The sequence below is a fragment of the Anas platyrhynchos genome, chromosome 8 (genome assembly GCF_047663525.1).
Source record: "Anas platyrhynchos isolate ZD024472 breed Pekin duck chromosome 8, IASCAAS_PekinDuck_T2T, whole genome shotgun sequence".
NCBI lineage: Eukaryota > Metazoa > Chordata > Aves > Anseriformes > Anatidae > Anas > Anas platyrhynchos.
The window spans coordinates 11,565,694-11,585,706 of NC_092594.1; the positions used below are offsets into that span (position 1 = coordinate 11,565,694).

At 38.6% G+C, this 20,013-nt stretch overlaps 1 protein-coding gene across 2 annotated transcripts; it reads left to right on the top strand.

The window, feature by feature from the left end:
* Window positions 1–2,862: 2,862 nt before the first annotated feature.
* On the top strand, window positions 2,863–18,508 carry RNPC3 (RNA binding region (RNP1, RRM) containing 3). Of its 2 annotated transcripts, none has more exons than XM_038182868.2 (15): window positions 2,863–3,167; window positions 4,037–4,084; window positions 5,196–5,314; window positions 6,426–6,506; window positions 7,195–7,306; window positions 7,801–7,869; window positions 9,390–9,538; window positions 10,456–10,581; window positions 11,374–11,510; window positions 12,369–12,530; window positions 12,707–12,801; window positions 12,882–12,940; window positions 13,452–13,584; window positions 14,648–14,720; window positions 17,386–18,508. In XM_038182868.2, the coding sequence occupies exons 1-14, from the start codon at window positions 2,934–2,936 to the stop codon at window positions 14,705–14,707; spliced, it is 1,584 nt and encodes a 527-aa protein (XP_038038796.2). In that variant the 5' UTR covers window positions 2,863–2,933; the 3' UTR covers window positions 14,708–14,720; window positions 17,386–18,508. The 2 variants fall into 2 exon arrangements, with proteins under 2 accessions (XP_038038796.2, XP_038038795.2); XM_038182867.2 differs by having other exon boundaries at window positions 2,866–3,167; window positions 18,283–18,508.
* Window positions 18,509–20,013: the final 1,505 nt, after the last annotated feature.

Below are 20,013 nucleotides of genomic sequence, written 5' to 3' on the forward strand. Positions count from 1 at the left end.
TGCCAGACATCAACTGGGATTACCACACAGCCGACACAAGCAGGCCCAGGAGGTTCCTAAAGCACCTCAATGATAACTTCTTGGTGCAGGTGGAAGGGTGCCAACTAAGAAAGGTGCCCTCCTAGATCTGTTGCTGGAGAATGTCTTTTGGGGACATGGCAGTTGGCGGTCATCTTAGTCATAGTGACCATGAAGCAGTTGAGTTTAAAATTTTTGGTGACAGGATGAAAATTGCCACCATAACTTCAGCTCTGCATATGGGGAGAGCAGATGTCAGGCTGCTCAGGGAACTAGTTAGCCAAGTCCCCTGGGAAACCACTTTTGAAGGTATCCGTCAGTGCTGGTCAGTCTTCAAGCACTGCCTCCTAAAACACAGGATCAGGCAATTCCAAAATATCGGAAGTCAAGCAGGCGGGGCAGGAGGCTAGCTTGGCTGACCAAGGACCTTCTGGAGCTTAGGCATAAAAAGAAAGTGTATGGCTGCTGGAAGCAGGGTCAGACGACATGGAAGGAATAGAGGGACGTTGTTCATGTTTGTAGGGAGAAAATTTGTGTGGCCAAAGCCCAGTTAGTGTTGAAGCTGGCCAGGTCTGTGGAACACAATAAAAAGTTCTTTTTTTGTTGTTGTTTGTTTGTTTTTTGTTGTTGTTGTTTTGTTTTGTTTTGTTTTAGAAAAAAGGAGGACCAGAGAAAACAAAGGTGTACTACTTGATAGGTATGGTCACCTCACAGACAAGGACATAGGCAAAGCAGAGACGTTTAATGCCTTCTTTGCCTCTGTCTTCAATGCTGATGATGGGCTTTGCGACCCCGGGTGCCCTGAGCTGAAGGACTGTGACGGTGGGAATGATAAACTCCCAAATGACCCTGAATGTGTGTGGGATTTGTTGCTCCACCTGGATCCATAGAATTCCATGGATCCGGATGGGATTCATCCCAGGGTGCTTAGAGAGCTGGCTGACGTCATTGCGTAACCTATTATTTTTCAATGATCTTGGGAATCTGGAAAGGTCCCAGTTGACTGGAAACTGGCAAATATTGTACCAATTTTCAAGGACAAGAAAGAGGACCCTGGCGACTACAGGCCTGTCAGTCTCATGACAGTGCCTGGTAAAATTATGGAGAAGATGATCCTTGAAGTTACTGAAGTGCACCTGGGGAACAATGCAGTCATTGGTCCCAGCCAACATGGGTTCACAAGGGGTAGGTCCTAACTTGATTTCCTTTTATGATAAGATCTCCCATCTAGTCGATCAAGGGAAACCAGCTGATGTGATCTTTTTGGATTTCAGTAAAGATTTTGAAACAGTTTCCCACAGGATCCTACTGGACAAAATGTCCAGCATACAGTTAGACAAAAACATCACACGATGGGTAAACAATTGGCTGATGGGTAGGGCTCAAGAGTTGTGGTAAATGGGTCCACATCAGGCTGGTGGCCAGTCACCAGTGGGGTCCCCCAAGGCTCCATTTTGGGGCCAGTTCTCTTCAAGGTTTTTATAAACGATTTAGATGTAGGACTAGAAAGTGTTTTGAGCAAATTTGCAGATGATACTAAACTGGGAGGATTTGTGGACTCGGATGAGGGTGGAAAGGCTTTGCAGAGATATCTGAACAGATTGGAGAGCTGGGCGATCACCAACTGCATGAAGTTTAACAAGAGCAAGTGCTGGGTCCTGTACCTGTGTCCCTGTCCCTGGCTATACATACAGACTGGGCGATGAGATGCTGGAGAGCAGCCCCACAGAGAGGGATCTGGGGGTTGTGGTTGACAGCAAGTTGAATATGAGCCAACAGTGTGCCAGGAAGGCCAACCAAACCCTGGGGTGCATCAAGCACGGCATTGCTAGTCTTTCAAGGGAAGTGACTGTCCCACTCTACTCTGCACTGCTGCAGCCCCACCTCGAGTAGTGTGTGCACTTTTGGGCACCATGATACAAAAGGAATGTGAAACTATTGGGGAGAGTCCAGAGGAGGGCTACAAAGATGGTGAAGGGCCTAGAGAGGAAGACATATGAGGAGTGGCTGAGGTCACTAGGCCTGTTCAGCTTGGAAAAGAGAAGGCTGAGGAGAGACCTTGTCACAGCCTACAACTTCCTCGTGAGGGTGAGTGGAGGGGCAGGCACTGACCTATTCTTTTTAGTGACCAGTGATAGGACCTGAGGGAATGGTGTCAAGCTGTGACAAGGGAGGTTCAGGCTGGGTATCAGGAAGAGGCTCTTCACTAAGAGTCGTCACGCACTGGAACAGGCTCCCCATGGACATAGTCACGGCACCAAGCCTGTGGGATTTTAAGTGTTTGGACTGTGCTCTTAAATCATATGATCTGAATTTGTGGTAGACCTAATGGTGCCAGGAGTTGGACTTGATGACTCTTAAGGTTTCTTCCAACTTGTGATATTCTATGAATCTGTGTATCATCTGTCCACAGGATCACCTGACAGAAAGTTGCCCTGAAATAAGGATCACAGAGGCAGCAGCCGAATTATCAAGGAAAGAATTTGAGAGTAAAGCAAAGCGCATTTATTTGCACAACTGCAGCAGGTAGTGGCATGGAAAATTCCTGGAACTCAGGTGAGGCATGGGAAATGGCCCCAACACGGGCAGGTTCTCCTAACAGCACCGGCTGATCACAGACGGACCCTTGGCCGCGTTCAGGCCGATATCGGGGCACAGCTGGCAGCACCCCACGGCCGCCTGCCCGAGGGTGCTGCGGGGGGTGCTGCGGGCACTCTCACCCCGCTCACGCTCCCCCATTCGCCTGAGGCGGCCTCACCAGCCCCAACCCCCTGAGGGCGCCGCCCGCTGCCTCATGGCGGCTGAACCGCGCCAGGGAGGCTCCTCCCCGCCACCCCTCCCCGCTCTCGCGAGAGCGCTGCGGGCGGCCCCGGCTCTGTCGCGACTGGCCGCGCCGCCGCTCTCCGGGCCCCGGCATGGCGGCGCCGGGCTGCGAGGAGGCGCGGGCGGGGGGCTCGGCGCTGGGGGCCGGCCCCTCGCCCAGCGGCCCCTCGCCCAGCGGCCCCTCGCCCAGCGGCGTGGCGCGGCGGCGGGGCCGGACGCTGCTGGTGCGGCACCTGCCCGCCGAGCTGACGGCGGCGGAGAAGGAGGAGCTGCTGCGGCACTTCGGCGCGGCGGCCGTGCGCGTCCTGGCGGACCACGGGCGGCTGGTGAGGGCGCGGGGGCCGGGGGGGAGCGGGGGGAGCCGCGGGGCCCGGGCGTTGAGGCGAGGCCTGCGGCGCTGCGCTGGGTGTTGCCCTGTGAGGGTGGGGGCGGTGACACGGCTCTGTCCCCTCAGCTCTCCTGTGGTGTTTTTCTTTGCCGCGCTGCAGCGGTGTGGGTGCGTTTATCCGGCCGGGCGGGCTGTTTGCTAGGAGCCTGGCACGCTGCTCAGGTGAGCGGTCTCTGCGGCTCCCGTCCCTGCCACGCTTCCTCTTACAGGATATCAAAAATACCTTGCGATGAGGATTTTCCTAACATCTGCCATCCTAAGCGTTAACGCTCTTATTTTCTTCATACTGACTCTTGTATTGGCAAGATGAAGAAATGTGTTTAAACCAGATATAAGTTTAAGGTGAACTTAAGGTTTGGGAAGCGAAAGTTTGTGTTACGCTTAGAAAGCAAGGGAAAGTGTTAGTTAGAAACCATCCAGAGCACAACAATAGTTACGACTTCAGTAGCAGGAAAATCAATGCTTCTGGGGGTTGCTTCGATGAAAGTAATTTATTAGGAGCTGCTGAAATAAACTTCCTCTTTTGAAAAGAAGATAAAGCATCTTAAATCGTAAGTGAGTAGGTGCTGATAAAGATGGCTTTTGCTTACTAGAACAACAGCAACAAAAATACTGTTTTCTGGTATTCTTCAGACTGTGGGGTTCCTGTCTTCATTTTTAAACACACAAAGTGCCTGTCCTACGTTCTTAGCAAACCATTCCCTGGTTCTTTGCAGCACAGTGGAGCTGGATAACTAGTAGCTGGAAGTTTTCTAACCTTTTGATTTGAATTCAATATGACTTTTTTTTTTTTTGTTTGCTCTCCAGAAACATACTGCTTTTGCTACCTTTCCCAGTGAAAATGCTGCTGCAAAGGTTTGTATAGAGTTTGTTATTAAATGTTTTAGTAAAGTACTTTCCTGAATTACCAGTTCTGTTGTACAGTGTTTCACATATGATCTAGCAGTACTCAGTCTCAGGAAAAAAGATGCAGAGCAATGTCAAGTATTAGAATTGTATTTCAGCAGATGCCAAAAGGATTTGCTAAATGAACACTCATATAGAACCATAGGAAAGAGAGGTTGGAAGGGGCTTTTGAAAGTCATCTTTTGGGTCCAACCCATCACTTACAGCAAGGCAAACTTAAATGAGTTGATGCCGATGGTACCTTATCCAGGCTGCATGTGTGTTTCTGTATTAACTATAAAATGAACATAAGTTGCTTGTGTTCTGCATAATCATATATGTGAGAAAATTGAGACATAGTTAATGTATACAATTCAAGACTGCCTTGAATGCCAAGCTTCGGTAAGGAAAAGAAAAGCAATGTGTTCATGGAGGTTATGTAGGCAAAGAAGGTAATACTGATAATGTCTTTTAAAGGCGACTGGTAAAAAGCCCGTGTCCTGAATTTTTCTCTCCTATATTCTAGGTTTTTTTTTTTGTTTTTTTTTTTTAGTTCATGCTATAAATTAGTATTGAAAAAAAGGCACAAAGACTGTATGAGGTGAACAACTGTGAATTTAGGTTGCTTTGTGTCAGTTGTTAGCAGCCTCTCAGGACTTGCAGAAGGCTAGAGCTTCACAGTGTAAAGAACAGTTAGGCATCTTGATTTTTAGATTCCCAGTTATTACTGGTGGACTACAATGCGTGTAGTTCATGAGAGAGGGATTTTGTTTCTTGAAATTGTAGAGATTTACTAGTTGTTAAGGCTGCAGTCTTGCTACTGTGTTCAGATGGCCTAAGTGTGCAATGTCATCTTTCTCTGTTCTGCAGGCAAGAAAGAGGCTGCCAAAAGCAGCACTGTGAAGGTGGGAACTATGTGGCTCTACCACTGCCTGTGTCTCTAGTAAGACAGGCTTAGCTTTAAAGTAGTTAGGACTCTGCCCTATGGCTGGGTTGCCAACCAAAGGAAGAACAGTTATGCTTTGAAACAATTCTGACATTTTTTCTTTTCATTTCTTTTTTCCATTATAATTACTTGAAGGCTTTGTCAAGACTGCATCAGCTGAAACTTTTAGGTCACACTTTAGTGGTTGAATTTGCAAAGGAACAAGACAGTGCGCAGGTTCTTAGCCAGCCTTTACACTCAGAGAAATGCAAAAGGTATGTGGATAATAATTCAGTTTCTATGTTTGTGGTCAAGGAAAGGAAGTTCTGTATTCATAACATCTTCGTAGTACTGTTAAGTCAAAGGATAAACTGTCGCCTTTTAAAAATATTAATAGGGAGGTTCAGAGCTATTCCTCCCATTAGTGTTGTTCCATTCAGTATCATTATGTAATAATTCCCATCCTTATAGATTGGTGTCTTTCACCAGTACATGGTCCTGTGAGTTTTCATTCACAGAGCAAGGCTTCTGTCTGCATAAGCTGGCCTCTTGTGATATGCAGTTCCCCTGTGTTTAAAAGAGCCTCTTATACATCTTTCTTTGTGTCAGGATTATAGTTTTATTTTATTATTAAGCAGTGCATACAGTGTTTTCCTGTTGTTTCTTTCTAATCTAATCAAGGGTTAGGCAGAATTGACACCTGCAGGTATGATTGTATAAGGCTATACTACTGTAGCCATTGGCTTCTCAGCTGGAGCTGATTTGCATGTATCTAGCTCAAAGCATGAGCAGAGCAAACATAAAACTGTCTCAGGCTCTCTTCAGATATTTAAAGAATATGTAAATAAATAATAATAAAAACCTAACAATGAATCCCGATGCTAGTGTGACCGAGTACTGTGATAGTATACAGGTAAACCGGAAAGCCTAATCATGCAATTTATTTATTTTTTAATTAAGTACTTGACAAGCAATTGAAATTCAAACTATCAAAGTGATAGTGATAAAAGCTATGTAATTGTGCTTAGTTAATCTTAACTTTGGGGGTTTGAAAGTTACTCAGTCCACTCCGTGAGTATAAGCAAATCAATAATTTAGTATTTTTGATCTTATAGTCTCTGAACAGAGAGTAACATTTTTTTTCTTGTGAGTAGATTTAAGTGAGAAGTGTTTAAACATAGGAAGACTCACTTAAATCTGAGTGAGAGTTTGTTCACGTGGGCCTTAAAAGTCTGGCTACCCTGGTTGATCTGGTAATGCTGTTGATAAAAAATACCGTACTAATCTGTTTCTTACGTTTTTGAATTTTTGAAGTGAAACATTCGTATTTTACGGAAGGTAGTTAACTCTTGCCCTGTTTTAGTTAACGTTAAATTATTTTTTTAGTTCAGAAGAGCTGGTGAAAGAGGAAGAGAAGAAAGAACCAAGCTGTCTTAAAATAGACAGTGGAATTGCACCCAGCCACGGGTTTGTACTTTCTTTACTTTTTTTATTCTGTTATGGTTTATGTTGAAACAAATGTTAAACACAGTTGAACAAGAGACTGTAGTAGTCTTCTTTTATAGTGCGCTGCTGTTTTACATGAGGAGATGTAGGAATTTTCATAAAGATGAAATTTGTAGATCGTCAGGTTTAGAACCCTCACAGTTGAGTAGTGACTGGTGCTTTGAGACATGACGCTCTGGATTACGTAAAAACCTGCTAGTGCAGTTTGCCTCTTTCTCAGGAGGAGTTTAAGGGCTGGCTGGGCTGTCCAAATATAATAGCAGAATGCTTTTTTTTTTTTTTGACACTTTATGTTCTTTGTTTTTACATACATGACGAGTAAGTTTCTTTGTAAACTTTGGGTTTACAGTGTTTGAAGATGTTGATTGTTTCCTGTGCTTGTTAGGCTTCCTCCATGTGTTGATAAATTTGTTTTACCTAAGCCCAGTAAGTCTGTCATGCGTTAGGGGACTGACTACTCCTTGATGGTGAAGACTTAATGTAAGTGGCTCAACCAGCCAAAATATGTATCACTGTTCTAGGGTAAATGGTAATATTTTGGTGACGTTTCAGGCGTAATGAATAGTTAAATCTCGAGTAATTATTAATTGTTATCAGTTATTTTGTGGTACTGGAGCTAAGATTCTTTGCTTTTATTCTTTTTCCTCAGTCTCACCTTTCCCATCAATTCTTGCCTCAAGTATCTGTATCCACCTCCTTCAAGTACAATTCTAGCAAATATAGCAAATGCCTTGGCGAGTGTGCCCAAATTTTATGTCCAGGTAAGTAAAAACATGCAAAAAAAAAAAAAGTATAAAAATATGTTTCCCCTTCTTAATTACCCACATACACACAGAAATAGTTTTTGTCATAGTAAATGCAGGTTAGTTTTCTTGTGATAGTGTTAACCAATATTAATTCTTTGCCATGCTGAGATAATAAGTTACTTCAGATAAAAAGAAGTCTTAATTCACTGGCAATAAAGACTTAACTGGATGTGATCGTCCTAATTAGATTTGACTTGAGCACTTCTAACTTCAAACTGAGAAGAGGATTTATGTACTACTTTGATAAGCCTTTTTAAGGTATTGCTTGCATTTATCATTAGTGTTGCATCTAAAGTTCAGGTTTCCTTATTTTTTAGTAAGATATGTAGTTGTGCTCTCAGTAAAATTATGCTGATTTACGCCTACCAGAAGCTATCAGCTGTGATATCCAGCAAGGAACTCATACTTAATTCCCTAATGAAAATATTACTTCTCTTGAATTATTTCAGGTACTTCATCTTATGAATAAAATGAATCTTCCTCCACCTTTTGGACCAATTACTGCCCGCCCTCCCATGGTAACTTGTTTAATACACTTTTTGAGTAGTGTAAAAAGGCTTAGTAATATAAAATGTAAGCAACATGGGAAGAGATCTAAAGTTCAAACTTGTAAAAGTTGAAGTGTCTAGTGAATAGGAAGCACGCCTGCATTTCACTGGGTAAGCTGTGCATGTTAGTCTTCTAAAGAAACCGTTGTAGTTATACTCAAAACAAATACACGTGTATGACAGTAGTATTGGAGTATTTCAAACCACCAAGTTTAAAGGCAGGGAGGTTGTAGCATCATATTAAAGATGCATTGCCAGAAAATTGCTAGGCTATTGCCTTAAAAAGATAGTTGCATTCTTTTATCTATGTGTTTCTTAGCAGTTCTAATTAGATTCAGATTGTTAATGAGATTGTACAGAGCTTTTTGATTTGATTTGCTGTCTCTGGGATGTTTTTTGAAAGAGGTGGGGTAAGGGCAACTGGCAGAGGCTTAGAGGGAGCTGTTCCTGTAGAAGTCTAAAGGGAAATAAAACTACTGTCTCTGTGGTTTTGGTTCTCCTAAACTACCTTGATAGCATAGTTTAACTGATTGCCAGTGGAAGATTGAGCAAGTGAGGACTTAATGTAGCCCTTGGTGTTACTGCCTTTGGGTATCATGAAGCTCTGATTCACTAGGTTTTGTGGTTTGCCTTAACAGAACAGCTTGTTCTTAATAACAAAGGTACGGATCTGGCTTGTATAGAAAACTATAAAAACTATCCAATAAATTAATTCATACCGATGTTACAGAGGGGGAAAAAAAAATCACAACTTTGTCTGGTATTGGGCTGGGTTAAGCTCTGTGAATTTAGCAGTCATGCAGAAATTAGTAAGGTGAGAAGTCAGTCCTTAGAATACATAGCACAGTTTCTAAAGGGTGCATGGTATTTCTAAGGCTTACATACAACAGTGCTTTATGAAATTGATGGTACATAAAAGTAGTTGTTAACTGTAGTAGGATTGTTGAAGGCGGGATTGGAGGTGATTTTGTATATAGACAGTTTGTTACAAGATGAGGTTTCCGTAATCTTAATGGGAAAACAGATTCCTTTCATGAAATTCTCACTGCTTAGAAACGCTGTAACTTTCGTAGTTCGTGGAAAGAAAGTTCAGTGCAGAACCAGAGGTAGTTTGGGAGGTTAAGGCTCCTTGTGTATGTTTTTACCATACTTCTCTCAAAAAAGTCCTTATAAACAAGTGCAAAATAAACACCCGTGGATGTCATTTCAACTTTTACGTTTAACTCTTCACATTAAAATTATAGAAATATTCACTGTTGCGTTTCAGAGAGCAGCAAACTTTTTTTTTTTTTTTAGCGTGGAAGTTTTCATTTCTAAAGTAGTTTATCGAAATACTGTCAAGGTCCCTGCAAATGTACTTTAAAAAGTTGTTTCTAGTCATCTTGTAATTTACTGCTTGATCCTTTTTATTATGTGCAAGGAAAACAAGATAGGCAAAATTTTTATTTAAAAAAGTGACTAAAGATTTTTTTCTTTCTCCCCATATTTAGTATGAAGAGTATTTACCAGTGCCTGTGCCACCTCCCCCAATCCCACCTCTGCCTCCTGAAGAGCCTCCTTTGCCTGAAGAGGAAGAAGAGCAAGTATCTAGCGAGGATGAATCAGAATATGAAAGTGATAACGAGGAGGAAAAAGAGAGGTGTGCATTTTAGTCATTTGCAGGCTTTTGTGTGTTTTTTTAAGTGGTGTTTTTACTTGTATAGATTTCAGTTCTGCCGGTGGTGAAATCCTTGAACATTCTCAAGGAAGCTCAAGAGCAACTTGAAAACAGGAGGACAATGCTGTTCTGAACCACAGTAAGACAAAACATGGTCATGTGGTGTACAAATTATCATGTTTCTGTGTACGAATAATGAAAACAAAACTCATCATGAAGAGAGAATGCAAGTATAAGGAAGTAATAATTGATTTGTTTTCTGGTTTCTTCAGTTCTACACATTTTTAGTGAGTTAACTACTCAGCCTCAATTGTTTGTGCACTCTGACTTCCAAACTGTTCTTTGTATATCAGTGTGTATAAGTAATAATAATGTGCGTGCTGAGGATTTTCTGACAGCTTTAGAGCTGAATTGGTGTAAATCAGAACTGTTTTTTAAGCTTTGTAATAATAGTAAATGAAGAAACAGTCTTCTTTTCCTGCCATTTAAACTGACAAGAAAAGTAAATGAGGAAATAACTAGCTATATGCAGAAAATACATGCATTTGGAAAAAAACAAAAGGTTCTGTTAGGTGAAAATGGCATTATAACAAAGGTTCAGCTTGGAGCTTTTTAGTATTTTTACTGCTTTGATGTCCAACTTAAATGCATACTTTGGGAAGAAAGGGATGTCACTGAACTCATGATTTTGTTTTTTCCCTTACATGATGCTCCTTTACTCCAGGTATATCAGATTACTGTAACTATAACAATAGTTTTAGTGTGGTTTAGATCTTAAAGCAGCTTGACAAATAACTTGTATTCTGAAAAGTTGCATTTCCAGGGTTTTAAGGAAGGGAGAAGGGTTATATTTGCGCATTTGCATTCTCAAACCGTGCTTTTTTTTTTTTTTATCACAGAATGACCAAATTGATGGAATTAGCAACCCTTCAGCCTAAAAGACCAATAAACACAAAGAGGCGTGGTGTTAGAAAAAAACAAAGAATTAAAGATTTACTCAGTGTTCCAGTGTGTGCTCCCCACAGGTTTGTATTATTTCTATGGTGCTTCCTCTTTTTAAGAAAACTATTCTTTTTTACTAAATGTCTTTTTTCTGCATTCTGTTTGCTTTAGTGTTGTGTTGATAAAAGTATTCTTTTCTCACTGATACGTAATTAGTCCAAATTGTCACATAGTTTGAACTAAATTCTGCTCAACAGCTTCAGTGTGTAATGTTTGCCTAGTTGAAGCTCTTTATCTTGCTATCAAACTAACAAGAATTCCTTTTTCATTAAAAAAAAAAAAAGTCATATCACAGTGCTGACAGAAGTGATCTGGATTTATTGCCTGGGGTAACTGTCTTAAAAAATAAAAACTGCTTTGGCCTACATCATTTTGATTTTTGAAATTGCAGTATTCTGGAACAGTAGATATTAGTGAAGTACTTCTATCCAGTGATGATCTACTGAGAATGCATTTTTTTTCAACAGCCTTCCTCTTCCTCCAAGTGCTGTGGTATATTTTTATACTATGTGAGAGCAGGAGACGTGATGATTATTTTTCTTATTGAGGTTCCCTACAGCTTTTTGGGAAGTGTCTGCATATATTGTAATATGGGATGTTCTTTTTTTGTTGTTGTTTTCAGTGTCAGTCAAACCTAATGTATTTGCAGTGTTTTAATCAAATTAAATTGTATTAAATGAAATTTATGAAATGAAATTTATGGAACTTGTTTATTTGTTTATAAAAAAAATAGGATGAACTCTATCTGGAATAAATCTTTAATTGATTATGCATTTGTCAGTCACTGAATCTTTAATGTTTTTTGTTTTAAACAGTAATATGCACCCTACACTGTCACCTTCAGATGTCTTTGAGCAGCCACAGCATGTAGGTCATAAAAAAATTGAGTTCCATATTACTACTGACATCCCATCTGTTCTTCAGATAAAGTCGGATAGAGAAGAAAAAAATGGTAGGAGTATATACTTCAAATTTATTTAATATTAACTTGAAAAAAAAAAAGCTGTTTTCCAGAGAAAGCTATTAGAATTCCATTGCCTAAATTTTTTCTTCTTTTGTGTTGGAGGAGTTTTCATAAATTGTATCTGTCAAGGTTTGTTTAAAAAACAAACCTTTGTTTAAGAACACCAACTTGAATCTTGTCTGCATTTGTTGTTTTTTCCTATTTTAAAGCACAGAGCTGTGTGCTTTGGTATAGTAGAGGATCTAGAGGATTTTGAAGGTCTTTTGAAGTTCACCATGTTTAATGGTGAACTGCTCTTTTATAAAATTTAGGTTACTTTTAACAAATACTGTACAAACGCATACACACTATAGTGTAATTGAATATATCAAGCTAATTTTAGATTTTCCCTTTCCAGCTCTTAGACTAGTATTCATGTGTTTGCCAGCTTCTTCTCTGTGACAGAGTGATAATCTGCTATACCATGCTAACTGTGAAGTGTGATGATTTCTAGAAGGGTTGTGGGTCAGTCTGTTTTTCAGTATTTTACAATAATATACTTTTTTTTTTTTTTTAATGAAAATTAAGTAAACTGTTCATACAGGCTTGAACAGTGGGCCCACTTTTAATGTAACCGGCACGTGCTGCAGCTTTTCTTGGTAATGCAGTTGATTTCATTGAGCTATATAGATCAAATGTATTTGTCAAGCCAGGAAATAGGACGCATTTCCTTAACGATGTGTTCATATTTAGTTACAGAGTCAACTATGTTCAAATGTTACTAAAAGGAATATACTTTTTTTGTTTGCTGTTGTTCCTCTTGTGAATAATTATATGAGCTACTTGTTTAATGTGTTCAAATTACAGACCTTTGTGCTGCTACAGAAGAAATCAATAACACAGGATTTGGAAGGATTTTCCCAGCTCCTAGCTCAAATGATAAAATGAAAACTGAGGAAGAAGATGAGGAAATACCATCAGAATTTATTTCTAGAAGGGAACTAGAAAAAAACAGGCTTTCTAGAGAAGGTACAATAACGAGAATAAATTATTTAATAGATCTTTGCTTTGTTGTAATGAAAAGTTTTAAGTATTTCTTCTTTTAGTTTATTGCATACAATTTTATAATTTGTCTTGTACTGAGCAAAAATATACAATAATTACATGACCTAAAATATTTAGACTGTTTTTCTGTCTTCTTCAAGAAATGGAAAAGTTTTCTGTCTTCAAAAACTATGAGCCAGGTGATCCAAATTGCAGAATATATGTGAAGAATTTAGCTAAACAAGTTCAAGAAAAGGTAGGTAAACAACAAAATTTGAATATTTATTAAAAAGTCTTTTTAGCAGCTTTCTTCTTATGCCTGTCCTTTAATTGCAGGATCTTAAATTCATTTTTGGAAGATATGTGGACTTCCAGTCAGAACTGGAACGAAATATGTAAGTGACTTTGATACTTGGTTAAAAGTAAACTTTTACCAGTTTATAATACTGGTGAAAATTATGATTTGAAAACTAGTCATTTTTACTTTTTTCCCCACTCTTTTCTTTCTGCTTCTGTGTTTTTATGGGGGAAAAATGCTTCTCATCAGAAGTACAGAAATAAAAAATATTTTTTGCACAGTTTCTGAAGACCTCATTATTTTGCCTTTATATTTTGCTTACTAAATTTACTGTTTATTGGCTGAGCAATGCAGAATGAATACAGTGCAGATAATAGTGTGTATCTGTTCAGTTTGCATACCTTGTATTTATTGCAGTTGTACACCAACGTCCAATCCTGCAACCTAATGCCACTAAATAGCTTCTCCCAGTCTCCAATGACTTAATGCCTGCACGTAGGCACTGCTTCTATTTTTGACATTCCTACTTTACGCATGAGCATTGTATCTGTACTGTGAAATATCAGTGTGTTTAAACAATATGTCCTAATTCTCAATTTTGCCTCTAGGTTTGATATACGTTTGATGAAAGAAGGTCGTATGAAGGGACAGGCTTTCATTGGACTTCCTAATGAAAAAGCAGCTGCTAAAGCTTTAAAAGAAGCAAACGGATATGTCTTATTCGAAAAACCCATGGTGGTTGTATCTTTTTTGTCAAATTACATTATATTCTCTGGAATTTCTGTCAGTCTCTAGTTTTGTCTCTATAGAGGGTTCTGCTTTGTTAGAATTTGATGGCAAGAGAAGATACCTTAAGAAAACCAGACAGCATACCCTAGCGTGTTATTGGTAATTTTATTATAACTTATATGTAGACACCCCTTCTGAAATAGGAAAGTAAGTGTGCTTTACGTAAGACTTAAATTGACTTTTCTGCTCTTTGATCCTGCAAACACAATCAAAAAGATAATTTAGCTTGTATAACCGTTGCATTTAAATTAGATAGGTTTTTCGACTTGGTTAAGCATACATTTGCAGAATTGGGAGGTCAAGTGAGTTGTTTTGTGGTTTTTTTTGTTTGTTTTGTTTTTTTTAGCATAATGTACAAACTCCTTTTGTCAAGGATTTACATTCACAAATATGTGTTCTATTTCAATTACAATGTAAAACCAAGAATATTTAGAAATGTCCCTGTCAGAGTCAGTCCTCTTTGTTTAGATTTCTTTTCCAGCTGGAACTGTTAGTTACTTTGCAGGCAACTATTAGTTACCTTTTTTGATTGGATTGTCTTTTTTTTTTTTTTTTGTCCTAAGGTATTAAATATTTACCTGTCCCTTTTTTTCACTTAAATGTTTTGTAGTTTATTTCCTTTCTTTGTAGTCTTGTTCCCTCCAGCCTATTCTCCTTTTTTTTTTTTTTTTTTATAATCTTTTTTCCTCCCAGGTATCTTTAGAGATCTTGAGTGTGTCCTCTGCTTTCATTTGTCAGTTTGCACCTTCACCTAAACAATTCCTAATCTGTCCTCCTTACTTAGCTATCCAGGAGTTCACAATACTATCTTAATGAATGCTGCAGTTCAGCAAGGTCCTGATCTTTTGCTAGTACACACTATTGTTACCATATTTAATGCCATAGTAGAACTCAGTCACAGAAAAACAAAAGGATGTTTTTTAAACTACCCTTTGCTGAAATTATGCTCCCATTTTGCTCCTTGGTTGAGTCTTCTGTTTATCATTGGCACTTGTGGTCCTTAACAGAATCTCAGCAATTTGCTCGTTCAGCTAGACCAAAGCAGGATTCCAATGAAGGCAAAAGAAAAAAATAGAACGCTGCAGAAGGTATGGATTCTCTGCCTAAAAAAAAAAAAAAAAGTTGTGGTGGTGTTGTGTTTTATTTATTTATTTAATGTCTGCTTTGGGAATAGTAATGGTGAAATAGAAATACTCCATACAAATTTTCTTTTCTTAAATGTGTTCTACTAGAAAAACAGGCTGCAAGATGCGTAGTTGTTGTTGTGAGATAAAAATGTTGCTTTATCAAACTCTGTTTGGAATCCCTGAGACTTGCCAGTTCCATAATCTTGAGATCCTAGGGTGGTTGTCAGTTTTTCTGATCCTTAATCTGGGGGCTCGTGACCTGGGGAGAAAAAGTTTGTGGAATCTGACCAATTAGCTTATAGTAATATTCTGAGGTTTTGGCTTTGAAAAGGGTTGCTCCTTTGCCCCCTCCCAGACACACACACACGTTGTAAAGGACCTTCGGTAACTTTGGAAAATGAAATCTTAGTAATTTTGTGACATCTTTCAAGCTTGTCTCATTTGGGAAAGGACAGTTACTTACAGGGTGCACAGGTGCTGATTTATGGCATTTCTGTCTAAATAGATGAGAAACTTCTAGTAGAAAGCAATCACTTTATTTCCTACCATACAACTTCATTTCTGCTTACTCTTAAGTATTTACTTTATAGTGAGTAACTCTGGCAAAATCAGCTGTAATTTTAACTGTGAGCATTTTCATGGCCTCAAAGATTTTAGTGAACGGTCATATTAGCATTTGAAGTAACTGTTGGAAGACAGAAGCACTCTGTGCTCAGCCTGCACTCTTTGATAGCACCAATAGCTCAAATTTAAAGGGCGTTTATCTGAATTACATATAGTTGGGCATCACTCTGATTATCCATCCTTATATCTTAATGCAATTGAACTTGAAGCTCAGGTTGAGTGTTTCTGAAACATTTTGCTTACTCAAGCATACTTTTTAATCTGGATGTTTTGATGATTATTACTTTGGAACAAAACTGAAGTTTGAAAGCAAAGATGTAAACAACTGATTTTTATTCTTTAAAAATTGGTTTGATTCCCTGGTACTATTATGAGGGTACTATTTCTATTCATAACAGCCACTTCAGTTGTAGGTTTCTTGTTCTGTCAGTTGTCTAAAATGTTTCATCAGATTCCCATAGAGCTTGTTTACCTCATTTCTGCTGTTTGGTCTTACTAGTTCCTATTCTGAGTTACTTGTTCGTGGTTTGCAAATTCTGTATCTTTTATTAAATTAAAGATGACTTTTTTTTTTACAGGCATTCTTTTGTATTCGTTGTTGAAAGTAGACAAATGAGCTGTGACTAAATTATTCTGTATTATATTTTTTCTAGTGTGGGATAAGAATAATATTAACGTTTCTTTAAATGCAAAAAAAAAAAAAGTATTTTAGCTAGTGGAAAGCCTTACAAGTGGAGTCTGAATGGTTTTATTTAAGGCATTCCATACCTTTCCAGGCAGTTTACTCTGTTAAATTTGATTCTGACTTCACTAAATGTGCTAAATAATACTTGAATTGCTTACAGAAAATAGGTGCACACTTAACTATTAATCATGTTGATGATCAACTCAGTAGCTATTTCTAGAATGAGCAAACATTTATGCAAGACTTATTTGTACATCTGAAAGTCTAGATCCGTTATCTTGCTGTCACTGATTTAATATTTCGTGGATAGGACTTCTTCCTTGCCTTGCCCATTTATACGTAAAGATCAGAGTGCACCACAGACTAATGCAGATCCCTTGGAATCCTGAAGGTTTAAGCACAGATTATTTCATTCACTTCCAAGCTAATGATGAGGCTGAACCCTATTTATACACAACTGTGTTCTCCCGTCCCTGCTTTGATGGATGCTGCTGATTTGTGATGCAAAATTCCATGATAAAATTTGACTGTGTAAGCAAGAAGGACGTAAGAATCTTACTTAAAAAATACACATGTATAAATAAATTTATGCAAACATCTGGAAGACGTCAAATTTGGTCTGTCTTGCATCTCAGTATGTTTTTTCTTTTTTTGTAAGAAGGCTAAATTGATGTAAGTTTAAACTTTGATTATTTTTGAACAGGAAGAAATGGTGATTAACTCATGAAATTTATTGCAAATACCTTATTATTTTGCAAATACTTTGTTATTTTCTCTATAAAGTTTTATTTACTTGCAGAGAAAATATATATGGTTTGCAATAATACTGTGACTCGTTAACTGAAATGTCTTTTTCTAACGGACTGACAAAACCTTCCTTCAGTTGGTATTTGGGGTGACTATGTTTTCTGTAGCTAAAATACAATTTATTGGGATAAGGGTTATGTAGAAGAAACCGATGTTGAGAGGTCACCAGCTTCTTTGTAGAGAATAAGTGACCTGAAAGCCTGCATTGAATGGAAACATGATTGGGTTTTGGACCTGATGGAAAAAGTGAGTCTGTAAAACTGAAAGACTTGAAGGAGAATTAATGAGACAGAACAATCTGGTATTGTCCTAGTGGTTACCAAAAGATGTGCTTACTTTTGCATATGGAGTTTGTGTTGGTGGACTCATCAGCCCTCATTAAATCTTGTAAGGGGTCAAAAACGTATTTTATTAAACAAGGCATTTTTGTTTATGATAGGTAGCATAAACTTGTGTGTGCAATACTGAGAATCAAGTAAAATTAAACAACATTCTGCTGTTCTTCTTTAGAAACATTCCTGCGTAAATACTGCAATAATACTGTCATGCAGAGTGTATCCTTTCTTGTTGTATCCTTTTTTGTGCAATGTTTCCCATAGCACTCAATTACCTCTTAAGTTTTACACCTAGAGTAGGTGTGGGGAGGAGTTTATACATTTTAGAATTTGAACTAATCTGGCAATTTTAAAAGCAAAGGGCACTTTTTTAGGGGGGGAAAAAATCAGGGTCGTCTCTGTTGGGTGAATAGATGCAATGAAGCTTCATAATCCTAAAAGGTAGCCTCCACCTTTTTCTTCAAAGGTTATATAACTTGATTTGTGATACAATTCCTTAGCTTGTATGGGCTCAAAGTGTTACACTGATGTGTGTGTAGCTGTGCTGAGCTCACATCGAGGATGTCTTGCTTTTCTTTAAATAAATATTGTATGTCACAAAGCCATTCTTACTGTTATTAAAGGGTAGGCAAGTGTCTTAGACCATTTGATTTCTGTTGTCCTGGTATATGAGAAACTGTATTGATTTTAGTCTGTACTTTCCTTTTTCTTTTTTGAGTAGAGAACAAAACCTAATAGTATCTCATAATGAAGTAATAGAGTTTGGCATTGAACTATTAATCACTGCTACTATTTTGTTTTTATTTTTTCTATGCACTGAGGTAGTGTATAGAACTTCTATATGAGTTATATAGCACACTGACTTATTTTTGTCTTGTGGATTTTGTATTATGTTATTGTTTAATTTACTGTAATATAAAATTAATACAGCCTGTATCTTGTTAGGTCAGATTTTTTTTTCAGATAGCAATTTTAGAATATTAAGCATCTTTCAATTTAGTTGTCAAAAGAAAGCATATTACTACTATTATTTGGCTGATCATACTTCTAACATGCCTTTGTGATGTTCCAGGTCCTTTTTGTGTCCAACTCTTTCAAGTATTACCAAGCTTGGCGAAGAAGCAGTGTAATCATCAGGACTCTGAACTGTGCGTAGTGCATTTCTAAAGTATTTAATGCAGAGTATAAATTTTCTCATCTTAAAGATTCAAAATGTGTTGAAACTGTCATGAGACTTATCCAATAAATGTATGTACGTTGCTTTTGAAATCTCTAATAAATTATTTCCTTTCTCTTAATTTTGCGTTTGTTTGTGGGGTTTGGGAATGGGAAGAAGGAGGACAATTTTTTTTGAAGAGGTAAAGAATCCAATTGTAATTGTACAACATGTTCTAGATGATTAACAATATGTGTTCATAGGCATGAGGGTGAATGTTCTCTTTGTTAAATCTGATGTTCAGTTGGTGCTGGTGCAGGGTATAAAAGGTAAGTAAATCTCTAAAATATCTTATTTTAGCATAAACCTTACCATGGAAACCAAACTGGACTGGTGCACTGGCATGAATTCATTCTGTGTAACTAGCTATTTTGATTTTTTTTCCTTAATTCATTGTTTATTCACATTTTGAAAGATGCCACTAGTGCGACTAAAGTAGTTGAAACAAGTTTAACAGTTCAAACACTGGTTCATCAGGGCACCTACGCTGGTTTAACATGTTTAAAAAAATCAATGCGAAGGGCACAAAGTAAGATCTGTTTCGTACTGAGGCTAGCGCAGTTTTCCAAAATCACATGGGAAACATTGCAATGACACTTGTCGAGAAGGTCCAATAGATTTAAAGATTAAATTATTCTATAAAATATGAATTCACAAGTGATGGTGTGATAACATGCTAGTGTAAAGATGTTTTGCCTTATCCCAGTTGAAGACAGTCTAAATTGGCTGCTGGACCGAAAAATGCATTATGATAGCTGCTTTTCTGTATGATCTCAATTAACAGATACTCAAAAATGCCTTTACTTGAATTTTGATCAGTTTATTGCTGCATTCTTGTGTGGTCACTATACGTGTTTGTTAGTTTCTTACCTGTTTTTGGAGTAGTAGGCCAGGAACAATAAAACTACTTTATATGTGAGTGTCACAGGACAACAGCGTTCTTTGCATGTTGGATGGTAGAATGTCAACAGCCTGTTTCACAGATTTTATAACTCCACCTACTGATTATTAGTGTAATTAAACCTGAGTGGCATGCAAGCAATCTACGCAAGAGGAAGGGGGAAATGCCACTTGCTGTGTAGGCAAGGCACAATATTGGTACCAATTAATCTTATCTGTGGATGAACCACAGGTGGGAAAACTGGTGACCTCTTACATTCTTTGTCATGATGTCAGATGTGTTCTTTGCCAGGTGCTACCCCTGGCCAGCCAGCAAGAGCTGCCCCCAGTTGGCACTGGGGCACGCTGTAGGATTGCGGCTCCCTGCCCCTGGCACGATTGGCAGGATGATGTGAGGTGTGTCAGTCACAGCAGTGCCCCAGACCGAAGCGAGGCACGTTTCAGATGCTTCATAAATCTGACAGTCTTGATGTCCTCCTGAGGAGGCTGCTGTTCGGGCTGTCACGGGGCTGAGCTCAGCTCCCTTGGTGTTAAGCGGCTTGTACGAGCCTGCTCTGCCAGCACCGGGGAGCGTCAGCCACGTCTGAGACCGTTAAGATGCGAGAAGAAAAGGGGCTTTAAATAAAATAAAACAAGTTTTCTGTGGCCTTCCCTTCACAACCAAAGCTGAGCAGGGTTCCCGCTGCC